Genomic DNA, 22,978 nt, shown 5'->3' on the forward strand with positions numbered 1-22,978 from the left:
TAGATGGGCTGCCTCGCTCAGGTGTTGGGAGTGGGAGCCAGGGAAGTCCCCACAGACCCAGAGCCAGAAAGAAGAGACGGAGGCAGATATAAAGGAGCAACAGGACACTTCGATGTCTTTATTGGGGCTCGAGCACAGCATGACAGTTGAAGGCATGCGGACAGGGTGTCAGGGCCTGGCCTAGGCATGCCTCAGACACACACACAAGGACAGCTTTAGAAAAGGACTGACCAACAGCAGGGAGGGGCCAGGAGGGAAGGGAGGGCCGAAGGAGGGGCAGAGGCCAAGGCTGAAGGGGTCACCTGGCCCCTGCTATTGCACGCGTCCTCTGGCCACTGGCCAGGAAGTACAGTATTGCACCTGGTCTCCTCTTGCCCAAGGCATCCCCTTCTCAGAACCCTGAGCCAGATGGGCAGACAGACCCCTTCCCTGCCCATCTGCCCAGCAGTGTCTTTGAAAACAAACAGATGAAGGAGACATAACAAAAAAAATTAAAAATGAAAACAATAAAACGCCCCCCTCTGTCAAGGACACGGAGCGCTGGGAGTAGAAGCGTCTGCAGAGGAGCCTCTGGAGTCCCCCACAACTGGGATGTGGGGTAGGAGGTAGAACCCCAACCTGGGGTGGGGTTGGGTTAGAGAAGCAGTGACCCTGGGGTGGGGGGGCCAGTGTGGCCTTCAACAGGCTGCTTTCTGACAGGAAAACATCCTGGAGGAGTAGCCAGGCACTTCCCAGGGGGACTTTTCCTGGGACACTCCACTTACTGTCAGAAGAAATAGGAATTTGTGAGGGGGAAGGAAACTCGGGGCGGATAGAGAGCTTGGGGAGACACAGCCTAACAAACACGAGAGACCACCAATAGCACGTGCACTACACACAAGGGTATAGCATGTATTAATATAGATACTATATGTGCATATATATCTCTTCCATGTACAATAGAACAAAACATCAGACCCGGATGGCTCTGGGCCCCGAGGGTCACATGGGAGGTTTTCCACCAGTCCTGTACAAACAAGGATATCAGGGTCTTTCTCAGCGAAAGATTCGTGCTTGGGTTCCAGAGTTTCCCTAAGCCTCTGGCTGTCTGTCTGCCTGTCTCTCTCACGTTGGTGCCGCTTTAAGAGAGGGTGAGGACTTCAGCCTGGGCATAGTTGGACGAGAGGGCGTCTTGGCAGATCTCTGTGTTTAAAGAACACAGGTGTGAGACACTGGGACGCACGCTTTCGGCTCAACATTGCCTTCTGGGGGGCAAGGAGTTCAGCAAAAGAAAGGGAGAAACAAAGAACAAGATGTTAGAAGGAGGCCGGCCACGGCCTCACAGGCTATGGGTTGAGGAGCAGGCCAGGAGCAGAGGTAGAAAGCACAGGGACCCCAGGGCTGAGGCCAGGAAGAGCGGGGGTGGGGAGGGAAGGGGTGAGCCCTTCATCACCCACCGGCCAGCCCAGCTCTGGGCCCTGGGACCTGAGTGCTGGGGCAGCTCATCCCCTTCCTGCCCCAGTGACCACAGCTCTAAGAGCTACTTTCAGGGCTCCAGTGCAGCGAGGGTCAGTGCTCTACAGCCTAGCAGGAGGGGGTGAGGAAAGTTCCCGATGCTCACTGTGGCTCAAAGACCTTCACCCAGCCACTACTGCCCAACTTGAGCGCTCCCCCCAAACCTCCATCTGGATTACCCTGGATCTGCACCACCCTGAACAGCATCCCAAAGCACTGGTAAAGAAGGTAGAAACTGTGGAGTGTGTCTTACCCAGCCCCATTCTCAATATGACAGAAAGAGACCCAGCAGATGGAGGGCTTGCAGCCTCAGGTAAGAGAAGAGGGTTGGCAAGCGACATTTTACTGAGATTCTACCCCTCAGAGAGCTTTCTTGGGCCCCTTATCTTCAACCTAGAACATCTGAGGCTTGGCACCTTCTCGCCCTGCTTCCCAGCAGCAGCGGGTCAGCCAGAAAGGCTGGCCAACAGTGCAGGGGGGAGCTTCAGCCTCTCCAGGGAGGTGCTGGGACAGCCCCTGTGGCTACCGGAGGGGACTGCAGACTTCAAGACTTCTGTCCTGGACCTTGCTCTGGGGGAAAGAGTGTGCTCAGTTTAGAGTGACAATTCCCATCTCCTTAAGACTGTGGGCCTCGGCTACCCTATAAATACTGCCCCTTGGCCTATAGTATTCTTGGAGGAAGTCCGAGAATCTAATTTTGAGGACAAGCAGAGGGAACGGTCATCTTCCTAAGGACTCCTGACACTGACCTGCCTGCATGATCTGAGCAACTCCCAGCCACTGGTTGTCCTTTGCTAGGAAGGAAGGAGTCCCTGGATTCTCTGTAGGCCCCGAGGGCCTAAGTCACACTGGTAGGAAGGCCTGAGATTCCTCAGGGTTTTGGCCAGGGTGACAGGGAACAGACAAGAGGCATTCTGGGAGGACAGAAGGGCCTCTGTGGATTTGTTTTTTTTTTTTCCAGTACTGGAGATTGAACTCAAGGCCTCCCACATGCTGTATTTCCAGCTGGGTTTTTTTTTTTAAATAAAATTTTTTTTTTTTTTTAATTTTAGGGAAGGGTCTACAGGGTGTTCAGGGTCTCACTACTAGATTGGACTCAGTGATTCTCTTGTTTACAGCCTCCCAAGTGCTGGGATTACAGGCGTGAATCACCACGCCTAGTCTCAATCACCACCTCAGTGTGCCCTGGGGGTGGGGCCAGCACGGCAGGCCCAGGGATTGAACCCCTGGCCCCTGTGCCAGGTGATTTAATCTGCTGAGCTATTTGGCTGGCCCTAGAACATCAACCCTTTCCTTTTTTTGTATGTGTGGGGACAGGGATCAAACTCAGGACCTTTAGCTTGCCAGGAAGAGACTTGTCCTACTAAGTTACCCGCCCAGTCCCTTCCAGCTCTTTATTTTTTAAGACATGGTCTTCCTAAGTCACCCAGGCTGGACTTGAACTTGTAATTCTCCTGCCTCAGCCTCCAAAGTAGCTAAGATTACAGATTTGTGCCACCATGCCTGGATTTAGGTGGCTTTTTCATTGGCTTCCGAGGTCTCTACTTCCTGGGGGCTCTTAAGAGAATCTTATTTTAAAACCTACTTTATTTGACCCAACAGGAATGGGAAAGGTATATTAGAGGGTGACACTGGCCAGAGTAGAGGAGGTCCTGCTCTCCCACGCACTCTGTGAAGGAGTGAGTCTCTTGTTTACAGCCTCCCAAGTGCTGGGATTATAGGCAAACACCACCACAGCCAGTCTCAATCACCACCCAGGTGACTGAGAGGTCCACAGGTGCCTCCTAGAGCCTAGGACTAGGCCCTCCACCTGCCCTCTAGGTCCTGTCTGCCACAGAGTTATCGTCACTTTTCCTCTGGGGGCACCTCATAACCACCTCTCCTGGAAGCTGGGAGACTGAGAATCACTCTCTGGCTAGTCCTGGTACAGACTGGAAGGTGAAGCTAAGAGCTCCTGTACAGGTTGTTCCCTGCTTTATGGGAAGAAGGTGAGGCCCAGCTGCAGAGAAAGGTTTCTAAAAACTGAAATACCAGGTGCAAGTTCAAGCCCAATCCAAGGCAAAGCAAATTACACTCCCAGAGTGTGGGTGGGAGAAAGCCTCTCCAGAAGGGATACCCAAGTCCTGGGGGTGGGATGGGGCAGTGGCACAGATAGGCCTGGAGTACATGCAGGCTCTGGAGTGCTGGGGCTCACCCCTTTCCAGGGTCCTGGGAAGGCCCAGAGGTCTTGAAGGGTAGCTAGGGGCAGGCCCACACACAGTGCTCCCACCCGCTGAGCCTTGTCCCTCCTCTATGAAGACAAGAGTTGGGCAGGATCATGGGAGCCCCCTCCCCCAGGCATGAGGGGCTCCAGCCTGGTACTTCTGCATCACATCGCCCAGGGACATCTGTGTCCCCCACAGGGGTGCCATGAGCACTCCCATCCTTGTAGGAGGGAAGAGGGGAGGAGGCGGTGGGTGCCGTGGAAACCTGGGCTCCTGACAAGCTGAGGGCTGCCACAGAAACATCCGCTTCGGCTCCCTGGACCACAGTGGCGAGTGAGTGGAGGATGTAGCTGTCCACACCTAGTTTGTTGTGTCCCCTGTTAGGCCCCACCCAGGATGTCCTATGCTGGGAGCCCTGTGGAGTGGGGCTGGACATGTGGTGGGGAAGCTGGGCTCTCGGGCTCTACTTCAAGGGCAGAGGGTGTTGGTGTCCTGACCCTCCCCACAGGCTGTCCCACCCACCACGTAACGGGGCCTGTCCCCTCTGGAGGGCAGCCTGGTCACTTCATTCTAAGAGGAAGTGACAGCAGGCCTCACACACCACAGCTGGGCTGGGGTATGCAGTGTGATAGCAGTGAGCAGGCCGTTCTGGCAAGGACATCCTGTGACTGCTGAGCTGATGCAGGCACTGGCATGGCTCTTTTTGTCCAGGCCACCTTCTGGGGTGGCCCCCAATTATGTAGTCTCCTGCCAGGTCTCTAAAAGCTGTCCTGTCATGCCTATCTCTCCTGCCCTGGAGAGAGTAGATAGGGACCCTCCTCCTTAGTCACTCCCGCTACAAAGTTGCATAATCTGACTCTAAAAATTGCCAGGCGTAGGGCTCTGCTGTCAGGTCTAATTCCCGTCAGGTGAAACAGGAAATGTCTCGGCTGAGCCCTGGCTCCTGGGTCTGGTGGAGAAGGACCTGCTCAGGGAGCCTTAGGGGGCAGATACAGGCAGATGTGGGCCTCGCTGAGAGCAGTGCCAGTAGGTGCGGGCAGGTGCTTCTGTCTCCTCACTTCCCCTCCACTGTCCCTGCGCAAGGTGCACCCCTGCTCAGCCAGTGACTCAGACCTGTTGTGCTCCCGGGCTTGTTAGGTAAATGAATACACTTAATTATAGAAATTAGATGAGTCTCCGGTTCTGGCAGGAATACGGGATGCAGAAGCTGGGTGGGAGTGGCAGGTGACTCAGAGGCCGGGCTGGAAGTCTGAGGGAGCTTGAGAGAGAGGCTCGCTATCTCGGAAGCAGAGGAAGCAGGGGAGAGAGATGCTGCAGTGCGGGCTGCAGATGGGAGGCTGGGCTCCACCGCTGGGTGCCACCCACTCAGAGAGAAGGGTCTCCTGCACCTTGGCAGCAGCCACCTATGGCCCCACCGAGCTGGAGGTGGCAAGTCTAGGCACTCCCACCTGCACCCCGGACTAGAGGTGGAAAACACCGGGGCCCTTCTCCCAGGCGGCACTGGCTGTGGGCACTGCTCTTTTGAGGAATCAAAAGCCCCTTATGCCAGCAGAGATTTCCCACATGACAACCTTATTCCTCACTGGTCTCATGTGCAAGGGAGAGACAGACAGACAGATAGGCTGTTTGGTTATCGGCTGAAGGCCGCTAGGAATGGAAATGCAGACATGCTCCTGGAACCAAGGCTCCCTGGCAAGGCGGCTGGTCCCAGGCCCAGGGTGAACCAGTCGTGGCCCACAGGACCCGAGGGCAGGCAGGGTGTGAGCATGCCAGCACCTATGGCTCAGGAGACAGCGAGGGGCAGTGGAGGGCTCAGGGCCCCGGAAGTAAGCCCTCCTCTCTGCACTCAGGTTCCAGAGCTGAAAGTCTCGAGGAGCACCTAGCCCAGGGCCCGGAATCCTCCTCCAGCTTCCCGCCTTTGTCCTCTCAGCCCCAGGAGGGACGAGGGCTGGGTGGTGGCTGATGTCCTCCTTGGGTGCATTCCTGTGCCCCAAGGAAAGTCAGGGGTGCAGCTAGGGAGCTGAGGGGCCGGGCGGGGGGCTGGTGAGGGGGTGAAAGGGGTGGGACAGCAGGAGCTTTCTTGGAGGATAGGGCGAGCTGTACCGCGACGCCAGTGGAGACAGCCCCAGACTGGTTCCAGCCGCTCCGGCTATGTTGTTTAGACTCCGGGACTTTGCACAGCCTTGGTGAAGAAAAGGCACATGGGTCAGAGGGGCACAGCTGCTCACTGGGTGGCTCCAAAGGCTCCATGCTCCAAGATGGCCCTGGGCTAGGGCAGATGTGTCTGGCCCTCCTGGAAGAGGCTCCTTGGCCCTCCCAGGCCTGTGTCTCCAGGGAGGCTGAGGACAGACTCCAGGGCCCCACACCCAGCTGACCTTTATTTTGTCCTCTCTACAGGTAAGTTCTCAAACTCCTGATACCCCAGCTGCGCAAAGATGCGGCAGCCCACAGCATCTGCCTTCCTACCCTGAGATGCCCCACCGAGCGCCTGCCAGGGTCCTTAGGGAGCTGAAACCAATGCAAGGGCAGCTACAGAACAGTGGGGGGGGGGTCTGTGTGGATAGCTGGAGGAGGAGGCCCAGACCCATTCACCCCTGGTCCTAAATGTAGCTCAGAGCAAAGAGGTGTGGCATGGCACCGCTTGAGGAAAGTTGAGTGCGCACTGGGAGTTTGGCGATGTTAATTGCCAAGCCTGCTTAGCTGGGCCTGTTTCCCAGCAACCCACCTGTTCCCTCTCGAAGGTCACTCTAATTGGCTGAGCTACATTCTTGTTGCCAAGAAGCAGTGTGCAGGCATCTTGAAAATAGAGTGTCTGGGGCCCACAGGCACCCCAGAGAAACAGGGTGGTGGGACACAGGCTGCCCAGCCCCAGGCATGTTACATGCACCCCTTTTGTAGGTGCAGCTGTCCCCAGTACCTCAGGACTCCCCTCACACCCTCATTAACGTTTCTGCTTCCACTGAGCTCCTCACAGTACAGGGAGGGGAACGGGCGCTTGACATCAGCGGTCTGCTCAGGTAACCCACATCCAGGGGCTGTCTGCTCATCAGGCTTCCGATAGAGTACGATCTGGGTACACGATCAAGTACACAGTGGAGCTCCTGCATGTTTGGGGTCAAGGTCAGCGGAAAAGAGCTTGTCCTGGGCTCCAGACTAGGGCACCAGGGTGATGGGTGGAAAGTGTACTTTCTAAGCACACTCCACCTCAGCCCTTTAGCTAAGGCCTTCCAGAGAATAGGCTGCTGCCACTGCCACTGCTGCCACCGCTGCCACCGCCACCCAAGACAACGCCCAGCAAAGCCGGACACACAGGCCTCATGGCCTGGCAGTGAAGGTATCCTGGTGTGAGAGCGGTGGTCTGTATGGGCAGAGATGGAAGGGCCTGGGAACGTGTCCCAGAAGCCGGCCTGGGTGGCCACAGACAGTGTAGGCTGTCTTTGTAGTAGCCACTGTCCCTTCCTCACGCAGCCCAGTGTGAGTCTGTGGTTTGAGGAACAGTGGGAAATAGGGAATAGAAAATCCTAATTGGCTAAGAAGTGGCCAGAGGACTTGGAGAGAAACTGTTTGTAGGAGGGTCCTGGACTGAGGTAGATATTAGGGAGCTTAGTGCATGGAGACAGGAAAATCCATGAGCTTTGTTTTGCAAACTCGGCTGGAGTTGTATCTGGGCTTGGCCGCCACTGGCCTTCACGCACCTCTGCTGACTTCTGCTCCCCTGTCTCCTAGACCCACACCCTACTTCCAGCCTGCTCCTGCCCTGGGCATGCAGCCTGGTGATGGAATTCCAACCTTCAGTGATAGGCAAGGGGCGAGCTGCTCCTGTGAATGCTCCCAGTCCTACAGAACACTCCTCAGAGGGGACCTGCTGTCACCTCCAGCTCTCCCTTGAAAGGACTGTCACATCCAGGTACTTGAAGATCTGGGTCAGCCCAGCCTGGCTCCAGGCTCCAGGTAAAGCATGGGAGGAATAGGGTGCATGGGGGCTCTCTGAAGACCTGGCATCTGACTCCTAAGGACCATGGGAATCTCTGGGGACAACTTCCTTGGAAAAGTCTTAGCTAAGACCAAAGGAGTCCTAGGTGGGTGTGGCACGACGCACCTGTCTGTAATCCCAGGAAGTAGAAGGCTGAGGCAGGAGGACTGCCACAAGTTCAAGGCCAGCCTGGGGTACATAGTGCAACTGTGTCAAAACAAACCAAAATGTTCAAATCCTGAGAAAAAGCTGGCAGTGACCTGGGCAAGACGGCTGCAGCAAGGCCCAGGGGCAGAGAAGGTACTAAAAATGGGGAGGAGAAGCTGGGCCACTGATGTTGGGTCCCTTCAGCCCTCTAGGACTGTTTTGTTCTTTGGGGACCTTTTGGGGAGGATTTTACGGACCCTTTGGAGATGGTAAAGCCATTCCTGATTTAGAGACCGAAAGCCCAGGGTACCTTTCCTAAAAGCGGGGACGCATCCACGGCAGAGGAGATGGAGGCCACGGGCTCAGGGGCGGAGGGGGACATCAAGCTCTGGGGGGCAGGCTGGAGAGACTCGGCTCTCTGGGGGCTCCCCCCCTGCCCTGCCCATGAAGCCATACCTTTCCGGACACTGCCATCAGCACAGGCATAGTCCCCAGCACTGAGCAGGAAACAGGCAGCCGCCTTCTTGTTTCTGTCTCTTGTGCCAGAGCGTCGCAAGGCCCGGCGCTCCTCGGGGGTGGGGGCAGAGGCCAGGGGCTGGGTGAGCCCAGCTCCCTCCTCATCAGACAGCACCACATTGGCGTCGCCGTTCTGCTTAGAGTCTGAAGGGAGCAGACAGAAAGGAGGCTGTGAGGGCTGCCCCGGGCTCTCCTCCTGGGACCACAGGAGGCCTCTCGGATCGCAGACCTGGTGCACAGGTCTGCAACCCGAGGAAGGTCCTGGCATACCTGGGAGGAAGAATGATGCTAGGGACAGGGCCAAGGGTGGGGTACAGTGCTGTCTGCAGGTGGCCTTCCCCAGCCTCGGCCTGGACCCCATGCCAGACCCCACAGCAGGAGCCCCTAGCTCTGCCTCCTGAGGCTGCCCTGTGAGCTCAGCCCAGGCTGGCAGCAGGTTCTACTTCCTCCTTGTGTGGCTCTGGCTGGCCTTTCCATGAGTCTGCATTCCTGCAGAGACTCTCCTGGCCCGCTGGGGCTGAGGGGTGGCACCATGAGAGCCAAACCTCCACAGTGCTGTCCGCGGCCTCACCCTCCACTGCTTACATAAGTGATTCTTATGCATAGCCTCCTAGGCCCAAGGCCAGTGCCAGCAGACTCAGAGCCCTTTGCTTCCTGTGTCCAGGGAGGACATGGTACGAAAGAAGCTCTAATCCCTTCTATTACTGTGGCTCTGAGCCCAGGCCCTTGCCTTGGTCAGGCGTCACAGAAGACCCGGAAGAGAGGGGTTACCTGGCCTGAAGACAGGGGCTTGGGCATTGCCAAGCAAGCCTGAGCATTCCGAGCAGGCCGAAGGCATGGCCAACAGGACCAGCTAAGGACCTCTACATTGAGACAGAGGATTCTGAGTCCTGAGCAAGCCTCGGAGAGCAGCTGAAATCCCCCGGGAGATACCTGTTTGGGGATGGGGACAGGGCACCACGGTGGGGAAAAGAGCACAGCCCAAGGGCTGCTCTGCTAGCAGGTCTTCTATCAGGAAAACCAAGAGTTCCCTGACCCCAGGGAGTGAGTGGCTCAGGTGTGTAGGGTGTGCACGTGCCTAAGGGCCACAGGCGATGCTCTGACTTGGGTATCTCCTCTGGAGAATCAGTTCCACTTTGTGCCAAGGCTTAGCCAGAAGGTGCTGCCTCAATTTCCTGGTCAGCTTAGCCCCTGGGGACCTGGTAGCCCCAGGCGGACAGTAGCACCTCCATTGCAGGCATCCCAGCCTTCTCTAGAGCCATCCCATCCTAGCATCTGGTGAGTGACCTGACCTCTGGCCTCGCTCCATGCTGCTGGGCCTCGGGCTGGCCTCCCTCCCTGTCTCCTGACCCAGGTGGAGTCTGCTTCTTCAGCTGGCCTCCCTGGTCCCCGAAGGACAGGCCTTCCTGTCCAAGCCCCCTTCCAGGATGTGGGTACCAGTCTCCCCCTTGCAGCCCCTCCCCACTTGGTTCCCTTCCATGTCCTGTCAAACCCTAAGCCCAGGACTCAATCTAGCTTATGCTGAACAGAAGGCAGCCTCCCACTGCTATTACGTTATCACATTTTTTAGGCCAAGAGACACCAGACTCGAACGCTGGGAAAGAAGTGATTCACGTGTTGATGTACCTTGGAAGAACAGCTGCCCTGCTCTCTGGCTAATAAAGGCAGTGCCTGACGTTAGCAAAGTGGTTGTAACTTCTCAAAATGTTTTCATATCCATCATTCATATGGGTTCCAGCAGCATCTTGGGGATACAATAATGATGTATCATTCCCATTTTACAGGTGAGAAATCCACCTCCAGAGAGGGTGAGGGGCTGGCCTCAGGACACAGAGCACGTGATCAAGCGGGAAGAGAAACTAAAGCTTCTATCACACAGCTCCATGCATGACCCATCACCACCTACACAGTACCGAAGACTCACTCCATAGACCACAAAAGTGAAAGAATAAAACAGTCCAACCTGTGCCCTCACAGAAGCACATCGTATATTTTGGGAAGCCGGCACAGTCAAGCCCAGCCCTAAGTCCAAGGGCTGAGGTGGATCTGGGACCCTCGGCCCCATGGGAAGGGCATCCCTCTCCCTTCCCAGTCTCTACTTACCTGCCCGTTTTCTCTCCACCACACCCTCTTCCCGGGCAGGGGGGCTAGCATCACTGTAGGTGCTGTCACGGGGAGAGGTCTCCTCAGACTTGCAGTAAAGGGGCGACTCCAGCTGGGCTGGCCGAGGCACGTGCTTCTTTCGTTTCTTGGGCAGCTTCTGCTTGGCCATGGCCAGGGAGTAGTACATGCCAAAATTGTTGACAATGACTGGCACAGGCATGGCGATGGTGAGCACACCGGCCAGGGCACACAGCGCCCCCACCAGCATGCCTGACCACGTCTTGGGGTACATGTCCCCATACCCAAGAGTTGTCATGGTGACCACGGCCCACCAAAAGCCAATGGGGATATTCTTGAAGTCGGTGTGGTCATTGCCCCGAGGGTCGGAGGGCCTGGCACCGATGCGCTCGGCATAGTAGATCATGGTGGCAAAGATGAGCACACCCAGGGCCAGGAAGATGATGAGCAGCAGGAACTCGTTGGTGCTGGCACGCAGGGTGTGACCCAGGACCCGGAGTCCCACAAAGTGACGCGTGAGCTTGAAGATCCGCAGGATACGCACGAAGCGCACCACTCGCAGGAAGCCGAGCACATCACGGGCAGCCTTGGATGACAGGCCGCTCAAGCCAACCTCCAGGTAGAAGGGCAGGATGGCCACAAAGTCAATGATGTTGAGCAGATTCTTGACGAAGTCCAGAGTGTCTGGGCAGCACACAATGCGCACCAGGAACTCCAGGGTGAACCACAGCACACACACACCCTCAATGTAGGTCAGGATGGGCTCGGTCTCCACCTCCCGCCGGAAGCGCACGCTGGTGATATTCCCCACACGGTGGATCTCGGTCACATTTCGGTCAATGTTGAAGGCCTCGTGGGTCTCCAGGCAGAAGGTGGTAATGGAAACCAGGATGAAGAAGAGAGAGGCAAAGGCCACCACCTGTGGGTGGGGAGAAGCAGGGAACAGCTGTCAGGACAGAGAGGGATGGGCCCGTAAGGGACAGGGACCTGTGCTCACAGAGTGGGCATACGGGCTACCAGGCAGTGTGTGAGATGAGAGGCAGGAGTCAGACAGACTCTGGGGCTAGAACTCTCTCCTCAGGGTGCCTTTCACCCATGTAGGTGTTCTAGGATAATACTAACTGTTGTCACAGCGCACAGAAGAGAGACCACTGTCAGCTGCAAACAAGAGGTCATGGAACTGTGGTCGCCTGACCTCATCTGACAGCTGTGCCCACTCTGACCCACTGTGCTTCAAGGGCTCTCTAACTGTCATGGGTGTATAAGCCAGCCACAAGTCTTCCCCCAATGCGACTCTCACTCAGGAGCTGTAGGGTAGGGCCTACAATTTGTTGTGCTCACAAGCTCTCAGGTGAGGCTCTGTCCATGGACCACAGCTCCAGTGACCAGGCAGTGGCCCTCAAAGTCAGGTCCTGGACCAAAAGCATCAGGCCCTAGAAGCTGATCAGAAATGCAAATTTCAGTCCCCACCCAAACCTAACGATTGAGAAATATTAGGGGAAATATTAGGGATACGGGGGTCCAGCAATCTCAGTAAACTTTACAGATAATCCTGATGCAAATCACCACCTTTAGGGATGCTTAGAGGGCAAGGCCTCCATGACCTGGACCCTGACTGGCTGAGCCTTTTACCAACAGCTCTAGTTATGGCCATCTCAAGCCATGAGTCGCAGTCCTGCTCTCCTGCCCCTCGTCTATGTAGGCAGTGATCAAGGGTGTCCTTGCTCACTGCCTACATAGTACAGAACCTCCTAAAAGAGTACAGCATGCGCCATGGCAGGACATGGTGGTCAGCCCAGAATAACCAGCTGAGGATTCTGATAGCTGCTGGGATCTCAGGTAGCACAAGGACAGCAGCATGCAGCTGAGAAATGGTGAGATTTAAGCGTCCAATCATTGTGAGTGGAGATAAAACACGTATGTAACAATGTCAATCACGGACCTTCATCTGTCACCATCAGCATGCCTGTTGCTGGGGCAGATGACTCTAGCTCCCCACTGCTGCCTGTCCAGCTTAGTGGGTGAGTCGGGCTCCCTTCGGGAGCAGACTGCTGAGACTAAAAAGGTGGTGAGAGAGGCCTGTGGCCCTGTGGAGATCATCTGGCAACCCCCAGCCTGTTCCATCCCGGTTTCCACCTGGTCATGGTCTTGTCCCTGTCTAATGAGGACTCAGAGAGATTTTCCTCCGGGGGAGTCTATTCCAGGAGAGAAGTGGGGAACAACCTGTTCTATGTACGGCCAAGCACTTTTGCAGAGCACAGGGCATCTGAAAAATAAACCAAGAGCCCCTCCCAGCTTAGGGAACAACCCCTCATGTTCTGCTGTTCTGCTTTTTTTCTAAATACAGAACTGTCCCGCATGTGGCCCCAAGGTTACAAGCTCCACTTCAAGGCCCAGTTGACTCCTTTCTCCCTCAAATTATTCCCCAGGGCCCCTGGCACAGGGGCAAGCTTCAGGAAGGAACCTGGGCCACGGATGCTCATCGGCTGCCCATTTGATGCCTGGCACCATTACGCACTACGCGCCTCCAGCCCTCCCAGGGACTCCAGGGACTTGCTTCATTATCCCATTCTATGAAGGAAGAACTGACAACCAGAAAGATTACTTATCTCAGGGAACACAATCTGAGAGTGAAAACCAGATTTGAGTTGCTGTTTAACTCAAGTCTATACCTTCCCTTCATACTACCTATCTTTAGGACCCCAAGTAGGATCCACTCTCAGGCAGGAATGCCAGCTCAGAATTAAGCCTGTTCCCATTCAGGCCCCTGATCCTATTTCACCCTTGGGGATGTGTTCCCTTAGGGCTTAGGACAGATCTCCCGTCTCAAGGGACAATGTATCTTAACCTCCACTTGAGCTTGCTTGAGTTGATTAGAAATGGCATGGAAAGAAAAGGCTTAAGAAGGGGTAAACGGTTACTTTCCCTACTTTACACCTTTTTGGTCTGAAGCTTTTCCTGTCTGCTTCTCCTGGGAAAAGTAAGTTTCAAAAGGCTCTGCTGACCTCCTCTTCCCTCCCGTGAGACATGGGCTGCCAAGACAATGCAGGCTAATACAGGGTTTCCAGGGCCATCTGCAGGCAGCTGGTAAAGCATCTGTGTGTGGTAGCCATGGTGGTGTTGGGATCCAGGATCTCAGCTCCAGTGCCTAACCAGAGAAGCACAGGGGGCTGGGGTACGAGGTAGGGACAACAGGTTCCAGCTGCACCAGGAAGCACAGGAAGCCGAGCACGCTCCCTCTAAGGACAGTCAGCCAAGAGAGCTAGCCCGCGCGGGAGCTGAGCAGGAGGTTAATTAGTGATTTGGAAAAACAGGTTCAGGAAGAGCTGCCAAGGGGCTAGGCCCCGGGTGCAGCGAGGGAGGAAGGGAGGGCAGTGCGGCCTGGGCTACTCTGACGCCTGGGGATGAGGCACCTGCTTCCAGCCCCAGACGCCTTGTCACGGCTCCTTCTCCAGCAGGCAAAGGCATCCTTAAAGCCAGGATCTATTTTACTTATAAGTATGGCCTTTAGTTGCATCCATTTACCTTTTTATTTATTTTTTTTTCTTCTCTCCTTAAAAGCCACACCCGGGCTGGGGACCAACCCTCACTAGTGCCGTCTTTTCTTGCTACTGCTTCTTCCCCCTGCAAATTCGGGCTTTTTACCAGGCAAGGATGTGTCGGGGGCATGGATGCTGTGTTCCCTAACTCCCTTGCCCCTTGATGAAGGGCCTCCTAGAACCAAAGGGAACCTGGCCGCAGTAACGTCTTGTGGCAAGGAGCCAGAGCCTCAAGCTCCAGATCTCGGTCCAGCACTGCAGAGCCACCGTGCACAGCCAGCAAGGTCCATGCCCTCCACCCAGCCCCTGTGCCACCAGATTGGAGCCTTGGGTTAGAGACTTGCTGGGGTAACTGCCAGGTTTCCTCAGCCTGAGCTACCACCTGACCAGGTAAGCAGTGCTGTAGGAGGGGGCAGCACTGGGACACACCTCCCACGGTCACTGTAGGATCTAGTGATCCTCTCAACGGCAAGTGCCCAACTGAATGGTGGCAGTGCTGAACTCAGGAGGCCCCATACGCAGCTCCCGAAGGCAAAATGGAGAATTTTGGCTTTTCTGAAGTAGAAAGGCCTCTGAAGGTCAACTCTCTTTCTACTTTTACAATGAAGAAACAGACCTGGAAGAAGTGACTTGCCCTGGAGCTGTCAGCTCCTTCCACTGCTAGAAGGTCCAGCAGGGATGGTCCAGGCCATGCGTTCTGCTGGAAATTAATAAAACTGCCCAAGCAAAGAACCATTAGTATGAACTGGTTCCACATACATCAGCTGCTCCCTGCTGCTGGGAGGAGGAAACAGGGTCCCAGCACCTTGGACAGGAGGATGCCGCTTCCTGCTGGTTCCATGTCATATCTGGCACCATCTCCAAAGGCCCAGCTGTGTCAGCCAATGGGTCAGATCCATTACGAGGTGCCACCACCAAACCACCCAGTCTCGGACTGCCAGAGTCCTAGAGTGGAAATGTCAGGTCACGTGCTTCTGGGTTCAGTTTTGCCCCATCTAAAAGACTTTTCATGTGCTTCTTAGCCTCTTTTAGCCTCTTTAGGATCTTCATTTACAAAATGTAAAACTAAGAGTTTACTATGTACGAAACACTGCACTGAAAATAGCAGAAGATGAAATCCTTCCATCCCTTGGCCCTTGCATCCTAGTGGAGATGCAAGTAAGTAAGCAAGATACACAGTATGTCAGGGGGCAGAAATATTCTGGGGAAAAGGAGGGAAGAGTCACGAAGGTGGCGGACTATTCCAAATAGGATGGTCAGGTTAAACCACAACAACAAAGGTAACATCTGGACAGAGACTTGATGGTGAGTAGAAAGTCCAGGAAGAGGCAGTGCAAAGGTCCTGAGGCTGCCACACCCCTGGATGTCAGGGTCTGAGAGTAGGACATACCTTCTATGGTTGTTTTGAGGATTAAAAGAAGCGATAGCATGAAACTCAGCCTGGAATCTCGGGAGTCTGGCACAAGCTGGGTGAGGGCAGAGGTGACAGACACCAATCACTGGGAACCCAACGCAATCACCCAGGACAGGGGAGGAGAGCCCGAGGAAGGAGGGCCAGGGAGACAGATGGACAGATAAACATAAGGAGATGCATGCCCAAAAGCCTATATTAAGGATGAAGTGTAGGAGAAGGAAAAATTGAGAACACAGCCAAAGACGCTTGCAAAAGATCTGTGTAGCTGGGTGAGGGGCTGAGCTTCCAGGAAAGTGAGTTCCTAGCGCCCGGCAGTGTGGCACAGGTAGGGGAGCACCCGATGGTAAGAAGCAGGGACGGAGGCAATCATTCTGCGGGACAGCAGTTAACTCCGGGTTTCCTCAGCCTGGCCTACCACCCGGCCAGGTAAGCAGTGCTGTAGGAGGGGACATCTCTGGGCCCCTCACCCCTCAGACCTCTCCAGGGCCAACCCAGCCCTGGCCCTCTTGGCCTGGACCAGGCCCTGCTGGCTCAGGTGTCCAGAGTCAGCTCCTCTGTCTGCCCTCTGCCAGGTCGCTCTGGGTTTCTTAAGGCCACCGAGCTGCACAGGAACCTCCCAGTCAGTGCAAAGGAACTCCTGGTTACCACCCATCCGGGTCCCACGTGGCCCTACCCTGCTAGAACCAGTCTCTCGGCCTGGAATTTCTCCTCTTTCTCTACCATTGCATCGTTTTGCACTACCCACCCTGAAAATTTATTTCTTTAAAGCCTGCCTCCTCCTAAAAGTTATCAAAGGGAACAAAGTCATTATCCTACAAGGGCCCTCCTGCTCAACTCCTATTCCCTCACCCGACCTCTCCCCATGCCATGTTAAGACAGGACTTCTTTCTTGGCTCCTATTGAAAGTTTATGTTTTATGACTATTGCGACACCTCTCATGATCTAGTATTACTGTCATTTCTTGTCATCTAATCTTCCTGTCCACTTGACCTGGCCCTCTCAGGAGCAGAGACCACCTCTGACTCGTTTTCATATTTCTAGAGCCGAGCACAGTTATCTGTCATGTAGCATTCAGTAAATGTTTTTTGAATGCCTAGGCCCAAGTGACTGCTGTTCCCCCTCTGGGTTCTGGGGAGCCTGTCAGGAGGAGCGATCGTCAGCCTCTCTGACTGGGGACAGAAGTGACAAAGGTACACCCAGGAATACCTCCAGGCCTGGAGCCCTTGGCGTTCTACTGCTCTCTGAGGTGGCTGAGCCTATCTCCTGGTGGGGCCTCCTGCCAGGGCTGGGTGACCATGTGTGGGTCTGAAGAGCACCTTTTGGGGGGCTGGGCCAGAGTCATGTGCACTCACTGAGTCCAGGAAGGAGGACAGTATGAGCACTCAGGGCCTCAGCCCCCAGGATGGCACTGTCCCTGTGCAGGTGGAGGACCCACAGGATCCCCTCCTGCCAAGGACCATCTGCCTGACTCCGCTTTAGCCTGCTCTTTCCTCCACTCTCCAAAATAGCCCGGGTTTTCATCCCCTTCCCCCACCGCACACACCAATCCAAACAGTGACAAACAGAAACACCTCATCATCCAGAGACAAGATGTTCAGAGGCAAATGTTGGTCTGCTCACAAGAGAGAGAAACACACAGAACCAAACTAGAAGACGGGCGTGCTACCCAGGGTAAGGTCTGCAGGGAGGCTGCCTGGGCCCTCCTGTGCCTCAGACAAGAGGAAGAATGGCCGTGTGGGGAGGGCTGGCACCAGCTTCCCGGGCGCAGGCTCTCGTCGCCCTAGCTCAGAGGGCGCAAAACCAGTGCCTGCTGGCCCTCATCCCAAAGCCTGTCATGATCACCAAGTGGTGGGTCCCTAGCAATGCCAGAGAAGCTGAGGATCCTCGGAAGGAGGTGGGGGAACAAACCTCTGAGCCTCTTTGCTGGCAGGCCTACTTTCAGTTCTCTGTGCAGTCCAGGGGAAGCCAGTCATTACTTCTAACCAAGCCTCCCTTCTTTTTTCTCATGAAAATCCCACAGTGTGAAAAACAGGGTCAGAATCTAGCAATTCTAGGAATGGGGAGTAAAGGAAAGGCCAAGAGGACAGGAGAGGAGAAGAAAGGAGGGGAGGGGAGCAGAGAGGTAGGGAGAAGAGGGGAGGGGAGAGGACAGGAGGATGACCTAAAGGGAGGGTCCGCCTGAGCCCTCCAGAAGCCAGAGACTCTTTCTGAGTGGAGTCACGGGAGGCAGTAGTAGGAGCACTGACACAGGTTTGGATCCTACTTTTGCCATCAGCTGTGCCACCTCCTCGTGCCTCAGTTTCCTTATTTTTAAAATGAAGTCAATAATGCCTGCATCTAGGCCAGAGACAGTGGGAGAAAGCACAGGCCCAGCACCTGCCACACAGCCTGACGAAGGTGAAACCCAGCTCCAGGAGCCTTCATGGTGTGGTCCAGAGCTTGTCGACTCAGGAAGGAAACACTGCAAAAGGGGAAACCCATGCAGAAACTGGTTCAGTTCTCTGCTCAGCTAAAGCCACTTGGGCCCCTGAAGCCTCTGCAGACTGGGTTGGCCTAGGGTCAGTATCAGACCTCTTTAGATTGCTCTTAGAAAAGTAGGAAGAAATAATTAAATAGCTAAGCACCTCTGAAGTTCCTCTGGCCCCCCTCAGACTGTGAATCCACCTTGGGAAGCCCACACCCTGACCAGAGGAGCAGGCAGGTGGGGACAGGGCCTGCCCTCCCATCATACCTGTCCCCAGTGTGGGCCACAGAGGCAAAACCACAGCAGTAGCCAGCCACAGGAAAAGGGACAGGAGTGTGCATCCCCAGCTGGGGGCCCAACCAGGACAGCTCTGCTGGCCAGGCCAGTAGCTAGGCAACAGCCCCTCCTCATCAGCCTGGTCCACTTTCTGTTTGTGTCTTTCTGCCCTTGTCATAACACGCTACTCAGATGATGGGGCTGCCATGTGCGAAGAGATGCCCTGGGGCAGAGCACTGATCCTCTGTCCTCATGTGCCCTCCCAGGGACCCTTCTAGGTGGTCATGCTGTGAGCAAAGCATTCATACACACCCAAGGGGCAAAGAGCTCTGGGCAAGAGTGCAGCCCCAGAACCCCTTGCATGGCACCATGTTCTCAGGCCCAGAGAAGCAATAGAGAAGGTCCCTTCTGATGTCCCCATCTGCTCCTAGGTTTTCTGATGTCATCCACAGGCGGGAGAGAACCTCTGAATATCCTCTAGGCCAGAGCAGGAAACTCACTACCTATTCCCACTGCAAACAGCCACTACCAGCGACTAGAGTCTACTGCAGTCATAGCAGCAAGAACTAGGGAGTTAGGGAGCTCTGGCTTCAGTTCAAAGCCCAGCTACTTTCTCAACATGCAATCTCAGGCCAGCTGTTTGGTTGCCTACAGCCTCTGACTGTTAAATGGAGTTAACAGCCTGGTTTTAAGTTCACCAGGAGGTTTACAGATTAAAGTATGCATAACAAAGTACTTGCAAGGGGTGCTCAATGAATAGCAGGTATTAATTTTTAAGGACTCTATATTCCCAGCAGTGTGTCAGGAAGCAGCTGAGGTCTGGCCTTGCCCATGTCACTCAGCTGTAGGCAGGTCATCTGGCACGGGTGCCAGCCCGGCCCCGAGCTGCAGACCGCCACTCTCATTGGTACTGACAGCCTGAAGTCTGGACGCCACAGGTTGTGTGTTGGCTCTGTTTCTCGTTAAGTGGCTCTGGCAAGATATGGAGTGTCTGACTCCTGGTTTCCTCATTGCTTCAATGAGAAGATTAACCCTGCCTTCTCCCAAACTTCAGACCTCAGCTGAAATGTCCAGGCTGGAGGGGATTCAGATCAAAAGGGCAAAGGAGGGCTGGGGAGATAGCTCCGCAGTTTAAGCGCCTGCCTGGCAAGCTCAAGGACTGAGGTTCGATGCCCAGTACTTCATGCTGTGCAGGCCTAGAATCCCAGCGTGCTGAGCTGGCCATGTGGTAGTGTACCCCTGTAATCCCAATGCTGGGGAGGCTGAGGCAGAAAGATCACCATGAGTCTGAACTGCAATTGTGAGACCCTATACCAAATAAATAACAATAAGATAATTTTTTTTTTTTAAAAAGGGCAAAGGTCCTTGGGTTCCTGGAGGATTCCAAGGAGCAAGCCAGGCTCTATGCTTAATTAAAGAAGCCTTGGCTGGGCCACCCCATGGTGAGTTCATGGTAGTCCAGGGTGGCAAAGCTATAGCACATGTATTATTTGTTTTTCTTTTAAGAGAAAAGATGCTAATGTATCCATTGCTTTTTTAAAACTAAAGCCTCAATGTTCAGGCTTAATTGCAGTACTGGTGCCTTGTGATAAATAAGGGGGTTTGGAGTTGAACTTTATCCACTTGTGTCTAAGAGGTTCAACAGCACTGGTACTACAGGCCCTTACAGTCCCAGAAGAACCTGAGCAGGTGAAAAATCCCTAGAGGCTCCAGGATGCTCATAAATCCGACCTGTCTCCCTTAACCATCTCCTCTTATCCCTCCTCTCTGGTGTGTCCCCTTTTCACTTCTCTGTCAGGCCAAACCTGCCTCCCTATTGCCCTCAGTTTTGAAAGAATCTGTCTTCTTTAGTGCAGACAGCAAAGAGCCAATACTCGTAGGTGAGTGAGCTACGTGAGAAGCCTGGAACTCACGGCAGACTGTGGCCATGGCCACCACGGTGCTTGGCCTTCTAAGTTGGTTTCAGGGTTGCAAAGAATGAAACCAAAGCAGCTGGGATGGGAAAGGACCCAAAAACCACTTTTGCCTTCTAGTGGCTGCCTGCAGCCCCAGCCCAGCATGCCACGGTCCCTGAGACCTCTGCCTCTCTCTTTTAGGCAGGAGAGATGGATCTGCCCAAGTCCAGCATTTATGCTAGCCTAGCCCTTGCCTACAGGCCCATTCTCCAAACTCCTGTCCTCCCTGCGTGGGGAGATAGAACTTTTTCTTCCACAACTAGGATGGTGCCCAGCCCAAGGAGCGCTGGGGGCAGGACAGGGCAGGGCCTAAGTCTCACCAATACAACAGTGTGGGATGCCAAAGATGCTGACCAGCCCCCTGAGTCAGAAGCAGTCCTCAGCCCCAGCAAATCATTCTGCTCTTGCCCCTCTCCCAGACAAACCCCAGCCAGGCTTTTGGCTGTGGTCACGAGATCAAACACAGCTCTTTGGCTTTTATTTTTTAAAAACAATTTAAAGCCTTCTTCTCTGCAGGGTTTACCTGACCAAGAATAAAGGGTCAAATGTCTTCCTGATCACTCCCTCCCACCTAAAGGGGTTAAGAGAAACCACAAGACACTCAGGGAAGGGTATAATCTGGAGGAACCAGGTCTTACCTAATTCAACCTGTGTGCCCCCCCCCCCCATGTGGAGCAGTAACCTGAACCACAGCTTTCTGGGAAGCCACTTTGTGCTGCAGCAGGAAGCAAAGTGGCAACAAATATGGTTTCATCACCAGGAAGGCTGTGGCTGGCAGCTGGCCATGGAAGCCTGAAGGGCCTAGGACAGCAGACCTGTCCTACCTCACTCTCCCCCCCCCCCCCCCCCCCCCCCCCCCCCCCGCAGCTGAGGCCAGGCCATCCCAGGTGTACCAAAGCCTTGGCACATGAGCTGCTCCCTACAGAAGGCAAGCTCCTCCTCAGCTGGGTCCTGAGGCCTGGGTCCAGCTCTGTCTTCACTGTGCTGAACGTGCTGAAGCCCATCAGTCCCTCTCTAAAACACAGTTGCTAGCAAACTGAGCTGCAGGCAGGGTTTCAGCCGGATAGCGTGTCACGGAAATATTAACATAATGCACCCGGTTTGCTTTCCTGCCTCAGGCCAGCAGAAGGCCGAATCCCAGCTCTCCAGGACTGTGGCCCTGAGGAGTGGGGAGCAGCTGAAGATGGGGCTTGAAAGAGCAAAACGGGGAGCACCCCACTGGTGGGGGGGGGGATAATGCGGCAAAGCCGGCAGCTAGGACTGGGTCCAAGTAGTAAGTCAAGTGTGTGCAGGGGGCAGGGTGGGAACATGAGTTTCCCCCAGGGCTCAGAAGGGACCGGAAAGAAGGCAGGATCAGCCCTCAGTGGTCAGCCTCTCTCACCCCACTTCCCTGGCCCTGCCCTTACCCATGACGGCCGCACACCTCTCAGAAACTCGAGAGGAGGAGACCGGGCTCCTGCCACTCACCCTGGCAGCCCGGGAGGAGTAGGGGTCCTCGAAGAGCGCCCACATGCGGGGTTGCCAGCCGCGGCAGCCTCCAGAGCCAGAGCCTGGGCCAGCGCCTCCCTCATGGGGACCTAGGCGCTGCAGGGCCAGCTCCCGCTCATCGTCGCCAGCCTCGTCGCTGGGCCCCGCGCCGCCACTGCCCCCGTCAGGGCTCTCAAAGATGTCGAGGGCCTCTTCGGCGTCGCGGTGCTGCCGGTAGGTCATCCAGCAGCAAGGCTCCACGTCGGTCTCGTCGATGCCCCAGAAGGCCAGCTCCTCCTCGAAGAGCGGCCCGCACACGTCCGCCGGGCAGTGCAGCTTGCCGGTGCGATAGTAGTTGAGCACGTAGGCGAAGACGCCGGGGTGCCGATCGAAGAAGAACTCGCAGCCCCCGCCGCCGCTACTGCCGCTGCTGCCCGCGCCTCCGCCATCAGGCTCGGGCCGGCCCCCGCCGTCGGGATCGGCCAGCCAGGCGAGGCGGGTGCCGGGGAGGGTGCGCAGGGTGCTGCGGTAGGTCTCATGTCGCGTGCCGCCCACGTTGATAATGATCTTCTCCGACGCCTCGCCCTTGGCCATCTCCTCCTTCAGACATGTTTTGGACGGAGGCTTGTTCCCCGACTTGCGCCCGCGGTAGGAGGAGACACACACCGAGCTGATCATAAGAAGCGCTGCAGGGCTCCGGCTTGGGGCGGCCGCTGCCCTCCAAACACCCTTCCCGAGAAGGCAGCGTCAGACAGGGGAGGGGGAGGAGACGAGGAGGAGGCAGGAGGTGGCGGCTGCCCCCTCTGCGGCGCGGCCCTGCCCCTGCCCCCCTCCCTCCCGGGAGCTCGAGGCGGGAGGAGTTGGGCTTCTCGGGTGCACAGGTGGTTGGGTTTGGGTAGGCAGCGGTGGGGAGCAGGACCGGAGGGAGAGCGAGGGGCCAGGGTCCCAAGCCACGGACGCGGGCAGGTTGGGGCCAGCACACCCGCGCTCTCCCCCAGGGACCCGACTCGGGAGTGCTGCGGGATGGGGCCACGCCCCCCCAGCCCCCAGGAAGCCGCAGGAGCAAGCGGAGGAGCGCACTGTCCTGGGGCAGCGCGGCGAAGGGCGGGCGCGCGCTCACACTCACGCGGGCCACGCTCGGGCTTCCCGACCGCGCCGACCCGGGAGCGGCCGGTTTCCCCGCGGCAGCGGCGGCGCGGCAGCAACAAGTCCTCCGAGCGGCTGTCGGTACCAGGCCGGCGTTCTCACGGCTGCGGGTGCGCCGAGGGCTCAGGCTGCGTTCGGTGGACGCGAGGCGGAGGTGGCATGTGGCCTCTTCCCCCCCATTCATAAATCCAGCGCCGGGCGCGGAGGACAGGCGGGGCCGCGCCGGGCGAGTCGGCTGCAGGGGTCAGGCGCACCCGCAAGA

At 56.0% G+C, this 22,978-nt stretch overlaps 1 protein-coding gene across 3 annotated transcripts; it reads right to left on the bottom strand.

Annotated features, from left to right (window-relative positions):
• Positions 1 to 95: 95 nt before the first annotated feature.
• On the bottom strand, positions 96 to 22,922 carry Kcnc4 (potassium voltage-gated channel subfamily C member 4). Of its 3 annotated transcripts, none has more exons than XM_004636900.2 (4): positions 21,571 to 22,922; positions 10,438 to 11,374; positions 8,275 to 8,478; positions 96 to 1,182 (listed from the first exon to the last, which is right to left on the bottom strand). In XM_004636900.2, the coding sequence occupies exons 1-4, from the start codon at positions 22,246 to 22,248 to the stop codon at positions 1,121 to 1,123; spliced, it is 1,881 nt and encodes a 626-aa protein (XP_004636957.1). In that variant the 5' UTR covers positions 22,249 to 22,922; the 3' UTR covers positions 96 to 1,120. The 3 variants fall into 3 exon arrangements, with proteins under 3 accessions (XP_004636957.1, XP_023577474.1, XP_004636956.2); XM_023721706.1 differs by having other exon boundaries at positions 96 to 1,244; XM_004636899.3 differs by lacking the exon at positions 96 to 1,182 and adding an exon at positions 2,933 to 5,880.
• Between the last annotated feature and the right edge of the window lie 56 nt (positions 22,923 to 22,978).

This window comes from Octodon degus, unplaced genomic scaffold, assembly GCF_000260255.1.
Source record: "Octodon degus isolate 3935 unplaced genomic scaffold, OctDeg1.0 scaffold00084, whole genome shotgun sequence".
Taxonomy (NCBI): Eukaryota; Metazoa; Chordata; class Mammalia; order Rodentia; family Octodontidae; genus Octodon; species Octodon degus.

Bases quoted from the DNA above. Each gene is read 5' to 3' on its own strand.
- Kcnc4 (XM_004636899.3), bottom strand. From the start codon at position 22,248: ATGATCAGCTCGGTGTGTGTCTCCTCCTACCGCGGGCGCAAGTCGGGG. The intron at 11,375-21,570 runs GTGAGTGGCAGG...CCCCACCCACAG, and splicing joins ACTCCTCCCGGGCTGCCAGG to GTGGTGGCCTTTGCCTCTCT. The intron at 5,881-8,274 runs GTATGGCTTCAT...TTCTTCACCAAG, and splicing joins TGATGGCAGTGTCCGGAAAG to GCTGTGCAAAGTCCCGGAGT.